The sequence below is a fragment of the Saccopteryx bilineata genome, chromosome 1 (genome assembly GCF_036850765.1).
Source record: "Saccopteryx bilineata isolate mSacBil1 chromosome 1, mSacBil1_pri_phased_curated, whole genome shotgun sequence".
Classification (NCBI taxonomy): domain Eukaryota; kingdom Metazoa; phylum Chordata; class Mammalia; order Chiroptera; family Emballonuridae; genus Saccopteryx; species Saccopteryx bilineata.
This window is the reverse complement of record NC_089490.1, coordinates 149,158,734-149,171,921: the sequence shown is the minus strand read 5'-3', so window position 1 is coordinate 149,171,921 and position 13,188 is coordinate 149,158,734. Positions and strand designations below refer to the sequence as shown.

The 13,188-nt window shown below is 49.7% G+C and overlaps 1 protein-coding gene across 12 annotated transcripts in view; it reads right to left on the bottom strand.

The window, feature by feature from the left end:
• DNM2 (dynamin 2) overlaps positions 1-8,993 on the bottom strand; it is a 92,599-nt gene extending 83,606 nt beyond the window's left edge. For 2 of the 12 annotated variants that reach the window (XM_066273469.1, XM_066273487.1), the window contains exon 1: positions 8,585-8,987. In XM_066273469.1, the coding sequence (XP_066129566.1) occupies positions 8,585-8,745 (161 nt within the window). In that variant the 5' untranslated portion in view covers positions 8,746-8,987. Of the gene's footprint in view, positions 1-8,584 lie in introns of all 12 variants that reach the window. The other 10 variants (XM_066273507.1, XM_066273493.1, XM_066273552.1 and 7 more) reach the window with 8 other exon arrangements.
• Between the last annotated feature and the right edge of the window lie 4,195 nt (positions 8,994-13,188).

Sequence of the window (13,188 nt, the reverse complement as noted above, 5' to 3'; positions counted from 1 at the left end):
GGGTGCTTCTTTTGTGTGCCCTAACCGGAAATCGAACCCAGAACCTCCACACGCCAGGCCAATGCTCTACCACTGAGCCAACCAGCCAGGGCCAAGTCCAAGTGATTTTGAGAATACATTTATTACAGCTGGGGACAGTGCAACAAGAAAGTGCTTAGGACAGAAGAAACAACAGGAGAGAGCCTAGGCGGAACTGCATGGACTCACTGAGAAAGAAATGTCACAGTAATAGAAGTGAGCCAAGGTGAGGCTGCTTTTAGCTCACAGAAAAGTCAGAGAAAAGAGGGTCTTAGAAACAGGTTCAGGGAGTAAGCCCAGGATGAGCTGCTACTGCCCACTGCTCCTCTGGTTGCATGTCTCGTGGGGACCCCTCTGAGTTTAGGAGATGCACACCTGTGGGGTAAGAAAGGTGTGAGCATGCTCCTGGGAGAGCACACCCTTCTCTGCAAGTCTTGATCTTCAGAATGTTTTTGCTCGTGTAACCATTCACTTAATCTGTCCATCTCAGCCACCACTGGATCCCTAGTACCTGGCACAAAATTGGTGCTACTTAAGGTATGCCAGTCAGACAAATAGATAATCAAGTAATTCTAAAGCCAGAAGCCAAAAATAAATAAATAAAATAAAGCCAGAAGCCACTCAATCTGCAACCTCAACCCCATCCTTAGACACAAGTGCCATGGCATCCACTGTTTACTCCATTCCCGAAAGCCAGGGCCACACCTTCTCATTCCACTGGGTGAGTAAGGCCAGCTCAGGCCTCGAATCCTGCACTCCTCTGTGTGTGACTTCAAAATAGACCTCCATCCGGCCTCAGTTTCCATACCTCTAAAGCAGGGATGCTAAGAGGAGTACCTGCCCCTCAGGGCTGCCGGGACCTTATGGTCAGATTTTAGACACAGCACAGGGTGGTTCTCCAGAAACATCAGCTCTTACTGTGTCATAAACATCTAGCAGTAGGTGAAACTGAAAGGACCACCCAGCATCCTGTTCAAGCTGCCGATTACTCCAGGGGGGAAGCCCCCAGCACCCAGAGGGAATCTCACTGCCAAAACAACAGGAAGCCAAAGGCACCTGAAGCAGGAGTCTTTTCTCTCCAGTGCTCTCCTGCTTCACAGGTAGGGCAACTGTTTTCTCTTATTCAGGTGTAACTAGCACCTTATAAATATCTAATTATTGCCTTGAATTTTTCAAAGCATCAACACAGTAAGGGCTTAATTACAGCATACGCTGGGCAACCCCAGTAAATTAAGAATTAGCTGATGCTCCCACTTTTTCTGCAGTAGAGGGGTCTACAATTTCAGCATTTTCATTCAAATTGAGCAAAAGCTTGACAGATCAGACATGGCTCTGAGCCCAATGCAAACACCCAGAGAGAAATGGGCTTCCATTCCAAGACCAGCCCCTTCTTCCCACTCTATCTTTGAAAACTCTAACTCTAGAACTTTCCATAAGCCAGTCCTCTGCCCTCACCCAGAACTGACCTGAGTTATCTGCAGGGGATTTCAATCTGTGTACCTAGCAGGAGCCATTATCCCTGGACAAATAACTCTGAGCTTTGAAGAAATTTGTCTTCCTGGTTATAAACAATCCCATCCTGGTTATTATAAACATAATCACAAATGAGCAAAAACAAACCAAGAATCAGAAGGAAGACAACGCACATGTGAGGGTCAGAGGTGGGGTAGGGGACACATATTTTTCCAGGCTTTTCACTATGCAACTAAAACTGTTCTGAACAAGATAGGATCACACTATCCATGGGGTTTGGGACCTAAGAGGTTTTACACAACTTTCTGGGTCATTAAATCCTCTTCTAGCCCTGGCCGGTTGGCTCAGTGGTAGAGCATCAGCCTGGCGTGTGGAGGTCCCGGGTTCGATTCCCGGCCAGGGCACACAGGAGAAGCGCCCATCTGCTTCTCCACCCCTCCCCCTCTCCTTCCACTCTGTCTCTCTCTTCCCCTCCCGCAGCCGAGGCTCCACTGGAGCAAAGATGGCCTGGGCGCTGGGGATGGCTCATTGGCCTCTGCCCCAGGCGCTAGAGTGGCTCTGGTCGCGGCAGAGCGACCCAGAGGGGCAGAGCGTCACCCCCTGGTGGGCGTGTTGGGTGGATCCCGGTCGGGCGCATGCGGGAGTCTGACTGCCTCCCTGTTTCCAACTTCAGAAAAATACCAAAAAAAAAAAAAAAAGGACCAAATGGTGCCTGACCTGTGGTGGCACAGTGGATAAAGCTTTGACCTGAAATGCTAAGGCCGATGGTTTGAAACCCTGGGCTTGCCTGGTCAAGGCACATGTGAGAAGCAACGAGACCAAATGGACATACAGTTGGAGACTGTAGAGTCCCATAAGCAGCTGTCCCTTGTTAAAAGAACAATGGCACCAAGCCTACATGAATTCAAAGGATCTGCTCACTAAGAATACCAAAGTAAAGCTAAAAATCGAAGGCAAAAGCCTCAGCTTGCCCAGGACCCAGTCCAGGAAGATGTAGTAAGGGCACTACCAGCAGCTTTCCCTCTACTCAGAGCCCTCCTTAGCCCCCAGGGCTCGGCATGGCCCACACCTACACAAACTGACAATACGGCTCCCCTAACTTCATCTCCTCCCCTTATACTAGCCTCCGGGCACACTTCCACCTCAGTGCCTTTGCACTGGCTGTTCCTACAGCCGGGGATGCTCTTCTAGCAGACCTCCACTGGAGGCTCCTCTTCCCATACTTCCCTATTTAAAACTGTAAGCCTCCCCCGTCCACATGTACTCTTTCATCCTGCTCTTTTTCTTCCATACGTCATCACCTTCTACCAAATTTCTGCTTTATCTGTCCCCTGCTGGAAAGCCAGCTCCCCCAAGCCAGGAGTTTTGATATCTTGCCCAGGGCCTAAAACAGGAACAAAAACATGTTTCAATGAAGGAATGAAAAAATGCAAAGTATTTTAAGCACTTTTTATGTGCTACATGCTCCCAAATGCTCTAATGGATCTCATTTAATCTTCACTCCAGCTTGACCAGGAGGTGGTGCATTGGATAGAACGTGGGACTGGGATGCAGAGAACTCAGGCCGGAAACCCAATGTCACTGGCTTGAGCGTGGGCTCACCAGCTTGTGCATGGGGTCTGGCTTTAGCGTGGGATCACAGACATGGGGTCGCTGGCTTGAGCCCAAAGGTCACTGGCTTGAAGCCCAAGGTTGCTGGCTTGAGCCCAAGGTCGCTGGCAAGCAAGGGGTCACTTGCTCTGCTGTAGCCCCCCTCTCCCCACCCCTATTCAAAGCACATATGAGAAAACAATCAATGAACAACTAAGGTGTTGCAACAAAGAATTGATGCTTCTCATCTCTCCCCCTTACTGTCTGTCTGTCCCTCTCTCTGTCTCTGTCACAAATAAATAAATAAAAATAATCCTCACTCCGCCCTCAATAAGGGGGCACAGTTGGTGACTTTGTTTGCCCTAAGAAGTGAAACACATCCAACCTGGAGGCCTGAATAGGGCCTAGGTATAGATACTGTTTACAGCCCCTTTGGCTAGTTAGGTAAACAAGGCTCAGAGAGCAAAAGCTCACAGGATCAAGCCCAGGCGTTAGGAGTTGCAGGCCTCAAGCGCTGGCTGCCTCCTGCTCTTTTCTCAAGGAAAATTTCCCAAGCTCCTCCTCCTCCTCCTTAGTGCCACAGGTCTATTTGCTGGTGCAGAGCCATGGGTCTTCAACTCAAAACGTTTCCAGGGCCAAGACACAAATATGAAATGGGCCTGGGCAAACACTAGGGCAGAGGTCCCCAAACTTTTTACACAGGGGGCCAGTTCACTGTCCCTCAGACCGTTGGAGGGCCGGACTAGTGCGGTGGGGCCGGATAAATGGCCTCAGGGGGCCGCATGTGGCCCTAGGGCCGTAGTTTGGGGACCCATGTACTAGGGAGTAGTGGGGACTGTGGCAGCTCGAGTGGCATTCTAGTTTGACTAGGCAGCCAGTAGCTGCTCTTGCTGAGATCTAGGCAATTAGCACTAAGCAAGACACATGAACAGGGACGCCAGTAAACGATGATCACAACAGCAGCCGTGGGTACATGGATACAGCCAAACATGGTGTAGCCTTAATCTCTGAAGATCTTTGGGTGTTTCTTAGCACTGCAAAAATCTGGATATTATCCAAAATTTAATTTTTAAATACTGACAGATAATTAAAAATAAAACTTTTTAAATACCATGCCGGTGAAACAAAAGTTCCAGTAAGCAGGTCTTGGACCCTAGGGCCACCAATGTGCAACCCCTGACACAAGGCTAAGTTAACTGAGTTATTCCAACTTGGACCCCACCTTAGAAAATCCAAGTGGAGTCCTGGATAGCTCAGTTGGTTAGCAGGGGTAGTCAACCTTTTTATACCTACCGCCCACTTTTGTATCTGTTAGTAGTAAAATTTTCTAACTGCCCACCGGTTCCATAGTAATGGTGATTTATAAAGTAGGGAAGTAACTTTACTTTATAAAATTTATAAAGCAGAGTTACAGCAAGTTAAAGCATATAATAATAATTACTTATCAAGTACTTTATGTCAGATTTTCGCTAAGTTTAGCAGAATAAATCTTTTTTTTTTTTTTTTTTTTTTTTTACAGGGACAGAAAGAGTCAGAGAGAGGAATAGATAGGGACAGACCGACAGGAACGGAGAGATGAGAAGCATCAATCATCAGTTTTTTGTTGCGACACCTTAGTTGTTCATTGATTGCTTTCTCATATGTGCCTTGACCGCGGGCCTTCAGCAGACCGAGTAACCCCTTGCTGAAGCCAGCGACCTTGAGTCCAAGCTGGAGAGCTTTTGCTCAAACCAGATGAGCCCACGCTCAAGCTGGCGACCTCGGGGTCTCGAACCTGGGTCCTTCCGCATCCCTGTCTGATGCTCTATCCACTGCACCACTGCCTGGTCAGGCCAGAATAAACCTTTATAAAACAACTTACTATAGTTAAATCTTTTTATTTATACTTTGGTTGCTCCGCTAACGCCCACCATGAAAGCTGGAACGCCCACTAGTGGGCGGTAGGGACCAGGCTGACCACCACTGGGTTAGAGCATCATCCCAAAGCGCAGAGGTTTCTGGTTTGATCCCCAGTCAGGTCACATACAGGAACAGATCTATGTTTCTGTCTGTCTCTCTCTCTCCCTAAAATCAATAAAAATAAACATTTTTAAAAAAAGAAAGAAAGAAAATCCACATGGAGGAGGCAATGAATCAGAGCAGCTTGTGTTGACCCCTCAGGTATATGCCCTTGTCACTCACTTTTTTTTTTTGTGACAGAGAGAGGGACAGATAGGAACAGACAGGAAGGGAAAGACATGAGAAGCATCAATTCTTCACTGCAGGTCCTTAGTTGTTCATTGATTGCTTTCTCATATGTGTCTTGACCAAGGGCCTACAGCAGAGCAAGTGAACCCTTGCTCAAGCCAGCGACCCGCACTCAAGCTGGTGAGCCCATGCTCAAGCCAGATGAGCCTGTGCTCAAGCTGGTGACCTTGAGTTTTAGAGCCTGGGTCCTCTGTGTCCCAGTCCAAGACTCTATCCACTGCACCACCACCTGGTCAGACACCCTTGTCACTTGTTCTTTCCTTGAAACCAACCGGTATATCACCGTACAGGTCCACAGTACAAAAGAAAAAATGATTTAACCAAAGTAGGGAGTGGAATTCAAAGGAATGCCCGCCTGCTATCATCCACTTGGAACAGGGTTTTGAAGCTGAGGGGCCCTCCCCACATTCTAGAAATAAAATTAGAGCACCCCATAACCAAAAACAGCCCTTTTTACAACTTTGGTTCTCAAACCCTATATGAATGACTTTAACATGAGATGTCACACTGCAGGCTTCTGGGAGGAGGTTGCCACAGAAGCCAGCTCAGTAGTAGTTAGCAATCACCATAGTCCATGGTGGGCAGCAGAGAAAGGCAAAGGGCAAAGGGATGGAAGAAAGGTGAAGAGAGGAGAAACTCAGGCTCCCACCCTCCCAGGACTCCCGATTCCTCAGTGAATAACCTCAAACAAAAGTGCCCCAGTCTCTGAGCCTGTTTCCTGCTCTGGAAAATGGGACCATAGTAGTGCCACCCTCATTAGGCTTGAATGAAGTCCAGGGTAAAATTTGAGAGCACTTTAATTCTGATTAGCTTTTGTTGTCAATATGAGAGGAGCCAGGCCATAGATCCACGGTATGCCAGGTAATGTGTGAAATACGCACTTTCAATACACTAAATCACTGTATCCTTACAACAGTTTTGAGGACCATCCCCCCATTTTTTTTTTTTTTTTTGTATTTTTCTGAAGTTGAAAACGGAGAGGCAGTCAGACAGACTCCCGCATGTGCCCAACCGGGATCCACCTGGCACGCCCACCAGGGGGCGATGCTCTGCCCATCTGGGGCGTTGCTCTGTTGCAACCAGAGCCATTCTAGCGCCTGAGGCAGAGGCCACAGAGCCATCCTCAGCGCTCGGGCCAACTTTGCTCCATTGGAGCCTTGATTGCTGGAGGGGAAGAGAGAGACAGAGAGGAAGGAGAGGGGGAGGGGTGGAGAAGCAGATGGGTGCCTCTCCTGTGTGCCCTGTCTGGAAATCGAACCCGGGACTCCTGCACGCCAGGCTGACGCTCTACCACTGAGCCAACCAGCCAGGGCCCATTCCCCCATTTTTAGGAGGGGAAACTGAGGCTTGGAGAGGTCAAAAACTGTGTTAAGCCCTGGCCGGGTGCTGAGGATGGCTCCTTGGCCTCTGCCCCAGGCGCTAGAGTGGCTCTGGTCACGACAGAGCGACGCCCCGGATGGGCAGAGCATCGCCCCCTGGTGGGTGTGCCGGGTGGATCCCGGTCGGGCACATGCAGGGAGTCTGTCTGACTGCCTGTCTCTCCGTTTCCAGCTTCAGAAAAATACAAAAAACAAAAAAACAAACAAAAAAAACTGTGTTAAGCCAAAGACAAGTAAAATGGAGAGGTTTGCAGATATCCACTGAAGCCTGGGCAGGCAGGAAGATGGCCATGCAGAGGGTCTCACCGCCCAAGCCTGGCTGGCCCCAAACCAACACCTTTCTGCCACAATGGAGTGAGGGCAAAGTGCCAGAGACAAAGTAGGAAGTGCTGGGAGAAAAACCCCAGGTCTCTCAGAAGGCACTAGCAAAGCCAGGCACCCAGCTGGGTTCCAATGAGTGCCAGCTAGCTTGTGGCCTTGGGCAAACAGCGAGTACTTTCTGAGCCTCCCTGCTCATCTCTAAAGTTGGGATAACAGAACCTACACCCCACTTGCTCACTATGCTGAATCAAGAAAGAACTCAGCCTGGCACCTGCTGGATGAACATTACTTAATACTGATAAAAACAATAACAGTAATAACTATGATTTATCATTTGGCAGCCAGTCACAAATGGAGTCCTTCCCAAAAGAAAAATGTGGTCGTCCATCTGGGAGGCAGAAGAGAGGGGAGAATCAACCACCTTCAAGAGCCATAGGACGAGTTCTCATTCCTTAGCTTCCTGAATCCCTAAAACAGTCAGAGTAGAATTTCCCTACTGGACAAATCGGCAAACTGAGCCTTCTCAGGGCAGCCCAGGGAAGACCTTTTCCTAGCTCTTCCCCTGAAGGCCTGATCAGACAAGAAGTTCCTTGCCAGCCTCCCTAAGTACCTCCACTTGGCAGGCTTTAGCTTGAGGGCTGATCCCTGTGTTCTGGGGCTCTGGAACACCCTGACATGGGGGGGGGGGGGGATCCTGTAGAAAGTTCCCTGGGATCCTACTTCTAAGAAGAGAGTAGGTCAAGTCTCATCCTTCAGCCCTTTTCTGCTCCACCACCCCCTGCCACAGAAGTTGGACCAGACAGTCAGGGGCTTTCAGGGCACTGAGCAGATTAGGAGAAGAACAGACATTGGGACAGATAGACAAAAAGATGAACTTTTTGAGAAGAGCCAGTGTTTGCCAGGGATCAAGCTGGAATCAGCCCAGGAGAGCCAGACAACACAGTCTCCTATAGTTCAGACAGGCAGTCAGACAGCATAGCTAGCTGGGGCAAGCCAACAGCGGGATGGCTGTCAGTCTGTACGGGGCACGGATGTGCAGCCAGACCGCACAGGTCACTCTGGACAGCTAGCTAGACAGCAGGGGCTGCCCTGAAGAACTGGACAGATGGACAGCCAAATGGTGGTAGCAGAGAGGCTTGTGCAGGACAGTCAGTCAACCAGACAGCAGACACTGCTCCAGATAAATGAACAGCCAGCCAGACGGCAGGAGTTGGCCCAACACACATCTAGGTGGCACGTTTCGGACAGAGACGGGAGACCGATTCCTGACCCTCAGGCAACCAGATAGTAGAATTCACCCACTAAAGCCGGGGTCCACGGCACATCCCGGCCCAAGTCTCCCAGCCCGTGAGACGCCCCTAGGGCCTGGGCCGGCTCCCCCAGCCCCTTCAGGGGGCCCTACGTTCAGTGTCCGACAGGGCCCGCCTCCCTGCCCAAGTCCCGTCACGGATACGCAAGCGCCGCAGTTACGCCGGAGGCGCAGGGCGCGCCATTCCCCGTCCGCCCTCCGCGCCCTAGGCCACCGCCCGCCGGCCGTCGCCACTGCGCTCGCTCACCGGCCCACGAAGTTCTCGAGCACTGAGCTCTTGCCCGCGCTCTGGCCGCCAACCACGGCGATCTGTGGCAGGTCCAAGTGGCAGCTCTGACCGATGGAGCTAAAGGCGTCCTGCAGCTTGTTGACCAGCGGGATCAGCTCTTCCATCCCACGGTTGCCCATGGTGCCGGTGGCCCCGGCCCGAGCGCCCAGCGCTCCCCACCCGCCCCGTCCCTCAACGACGAGGTCCCGCGGCTTCCACGGCCGTTGCTCCCCGCCCGCCCGGGCCTCGGCGCGACGCCCGCTCCCGGCTCGGCCTCACGGTCGCCACTTCATCCGGTTCTCAAGAGACATCCGACCCAAGCGACCTCCTGTTCGGGCTCCAAAGACCTGCTCCACCCCTGATTGATCGACCGCTCTGTCACTCATGCAAACTAGCCGATGAAATTGAGTCACGGAATTAAGGACGAGTGAACCTTCCCCCTGTGGACCTCCTCGCGGGTTCATTGGACGTTAAGAACTGTCGCTGTTATGCTTGCGCCAATAGCAGCTGGTAGCGACATGTCAAGGCTCTTAGGTGGTGTTTCGGTAAAAAGGCATGCTGGCTCCTCCTACTGAGGGGAGATCCCGGATAGCAGGAAAACCCGCCAGTCTTATTGGCAGGAAGACCCTCCAATGAACAACGCTGGCCAATGATGTTACGGATCAACTCTGTAGACACTGGTTTATTATTTGCCGCTACTTAGTTCCCTGATAATTTCCCATTGGTTTATATAAATATCATTCTTTCAGCCAACAAATAGAAATGAGGGCTTTAACCTCCGAATCTTGACTCTGATTGAGAACTGTAACTGTCAATCAACAGTCTCCCGTTCTTACTCGTAATTGTTATAATGTCTATAAGGAGAGTCTTCTGGAGCAGACGGTAAGGCCCTACCGTACTCGCCGAAGGGCGCCTACTCGTGGAGGTTCCCGGTGAGGATCGTCACGAGTTTCTGGGCCCTAACGAAAACTACAGGTCCCAGAATGCATTTCGGTCCCGGGCTTGCAGACCAACTCTCTGCGCGGGGTTCCAGTGCGCTTTGAAGGTGAGAGTGGGGTGATGTTAGTGGTTCCTAGGGAGAGGTGGTCTAGTGTGGCTTTGTTGTCTCCCACTCTCCACACCTCAATGTTTTTTTGAATGCTGTGCCCTCTCCTAAGAATACCTTCCGTTCACGCCCCCTCTAGCTGAGGCTAACAAACCCGTAATCTTTTAAGTACCCAATGAAACTCAACGGAGTCTCTGCCCATAAAAAGACACATTAAGAAGTGAGCCTAACAGCCTGACCAGTGGATAGAGTGTTGGACTGGGATGCAGAGGACCCAGATTCGAGACCCCGAGGTCGCCAACTTGAGCGCACCAGCTTGAACCCAAGGTCGCTGGCTCCAGCAAGGGGTTACTGGGTCTGCTAAAAGCCCCCCCCCCCCCATCAAGGCACGTATGAGAAATCAATCAATGAACGACTAAGGAACCGCAAGGAAGAATTGGTGTTTCTCATCTCTCCCCCTTCCTGTCTGTCCCTCTCTCTGACTCTGTCTCAGCCACACCACACACAAACAAAAGTGATTTGATCTTCCTGGGCATAAATGGGCCAGAGAGAAACCAGAGTCCAAAGAATTTAAAAGCAACCCAGTAAGGAGTCAGGAACAATGGAGGTGGGGAAGTTGGAGAAACAGGATGGCAGAGTGGCCAATGGTATATATGCCTCCTAAGACTCAAACCCAAGAGAGATTAGTAAAAAACGACCAAGGTTCGGCATTGCGGCCTTGACCAGAATAGCAAAAACCTGTAAATACCCTAACAGTTAAATAAATACTATGCAACAGTTGTGAAAAAGATAAGGAAGTCTTCATGTACTGACATGTAAATAATTTGAAATGTACCAAGAAAGAAAAAGCAAGGTACATACTGGGTGTAAAGAACACCAACAGCCTGACCTGTGGTGGCGCAGTGGATAAAGCGTCAACCTAGAAACACTGAGGTTGCCGGTTCAAAACCCTGGGCTTGCCTGGTCAAGGCACATATGGGAGTTGATGCTTCCTGCTCCTCCCCCTTCTCTCTCTCTCTCTCTCTCTCTCTCTCAATCTCTCAATCTCTCTCTATCTATCTCCCCCCTCCTCTCTAAAATGAATAAATAAATAAAAATTAAAAAAAAAAAAAAAAAAAAACACAAACTTAAAAAAAAAAAAAAAAAAAAAAGAACACCAACATTTGTAAGAAATGTGTACATGGAAAGTTTCTGGAAGAATACATCAAAAGAGTCGCATTTTTATGCTATTTCAATGGAGGATCCGGCACATGTATTACTTTCTCAATTTAAAAATGTACTACCTGAGCCTGACCACGCAGTTGCACATTGGATAAAGCGTCGAAGCGTCGAAATGGGACTCAGAGGCCCCAGGTTCAAAACCCTGAGGCTGCCGGCTTGAGCGCAGGCTCATCAAGCTTGAGTGCAAGGTTGCTGGCTTGAGCGTGGGATCACAGACATGACTCTGTGGTCACTGGCTTAAAGACCAAGGCTGCTGATTTGACCCCGAGATCACTGGCTTGAGCAAGGGGACACTGGCTCAGCTGGAGCCCCTCTCCCAAGGCATGTATAAGAAAGCAATCAATGAACAACTAGCCTGACCAGGTGGTTGCGCAGTGGATAGAGCATAGGACTGGGACGCAGAGCAGCCAGGTTCGAAACCCCAAGTTCGCCAACTAGAATGCGGTCTCATCAAGCTTAAGCATAGGTTCACCAGCTTCAGCGCAAGGTCGCTGGCTTGATCCAGGGGTCACTGACTTGGATGGAGCACCCTAGTTAAGGCACATATGAGAAAGCAATCAATGAACAACTAAGGTGTTGCAATGAAGAATTGATGCTTCTCATCTCTCTCCCTTCCTGTCTGTCTCTCTCTGTCTAAATAAATAAATAAACAAACAAACTAATAAATAAACTCCTCCCTGAATGCAGAGGTTTCAGGTTCAATCTCTAGTCAGTGCACAAATGAGAAGCAATCAATAAGTACAGAATTAAGAACTGCCCTGGCTGGATAGCTTGGTTGGCATTGTCCTGAGTGCAAACATTGCTGGTTCGATCCCTAATCAAGGCACACGGAGGAACAGCTCAATGTTCCTGTCTCTCTCCTTCTCTCTCTCTCCCCCTTCCTCTCTTGCTGAATAAATTAAAAATTAAAATAAATAAGTACATAATGCTGGTTTTTAAAATAAAATGAAACAAGGAGTTGATCCTTCTCTCGCTCTCTCAACTCAATAGGGGAGAAAACAACCCTTATCTTCTGAGCACCAGCTGCCTGACCCATGGTGGCACACTGGATAAAGCGTAGACCTCGAATGCTGAGGTCACTGGTTTGGGACTCTGGGCTTGCCTGGGCAAGGCACATACAGGAAGCAACTACTATGACTTGATGCTTCCTGGTTCTCTTTCTTCTTTCTCTTTTCTCTCTAAAAATTAATAAATTTTTTAAAAATTAAAAAAAAAAAGCTGCCCTGGCCGGTTGGCTCAGCGGTAGAGCGTCGGCCTGGCATGCAGGGGACCCGGGTTCGATTCCTGGCCAGGGCACATAGGAGAAGCGCCCATTTGCTTCTCCACCCCCTACCCCCTTCTTCCTCTCTGTCTCTCTCTTCCCCTCCCGCAGCCAAGGCTCTATTGGAGCAAAGATGGCCTGGGCGCTGGGGATGGCTCCTTGGCCTCTGCCCCAGGCGCTAGAGTGGCTCTGGTCGCAGCAGAGCAATGCCCCAGAGGGGCAGAGCATCGTCCCCTGGTGGGCAGAGCATCGCCCCTGGTGGGCATGCCAGGTGGATCCCGGTCGGGCGCATGCGGGAATCTGTCTGACTGTCTCTCCCCGTTTCCAGCTTCAGAAAAATATAAAAAAAAAAAAAAAAAAAAAAAATCACCTAAAAAAAAAACAACTAAGAGCACCAGCTCTATAATTGGCCACATTTGGGTAAGATCCTGTGTATTTGCTGGGTGATAATGACTAATTGTCCTCAATCCCCTGAAACTCAATTACTCAATTTCCTTATCTGGGGAAGGTAGATATTCATGTATTATAACAGCCTGGACCACAGGAAAAGGAATGCACCTCCCTCTCTGGGACACTTTTTTTTTATTTGTTTGTTTTGTTTTTGTTTTTTTTTACATAGAGAGAGTCAGAGAGAGGGATAGACAGGGACAGATAGACAGGAACGGAGAGATGAGAAGCGTCAATCATTAGTTTTTCATTGCACATTGTGACACCTTAGTTGTTCATTGATTGCTTTCCCATATGTGCCTTGACCGCGGGACTTCAGCAGACCAAGTAACCCCTTGCTCGAGCCAGCGACCTTGGGTCCAAGCTGGTGAGCTTCTTTTGCTTAAACCAGATGAGCCCACGCTTTAGCTGGCAACCTCGGGGTCTCGAACCTGGGTCCTCAGCATCCCAGTCCGATGTTCTATCCACTGCGCCACCACCTGGTCAGGCTCTGGGGCACTTTTTTTTTTTTTTTTTTTTGGTATTTTTCTGAAGCTGGAAACCAGGAGAGACAGTCAGACAGCGTCCACCTGGCACGCCCACCAGGGGCGACGCTCTGCCCACCAGGGG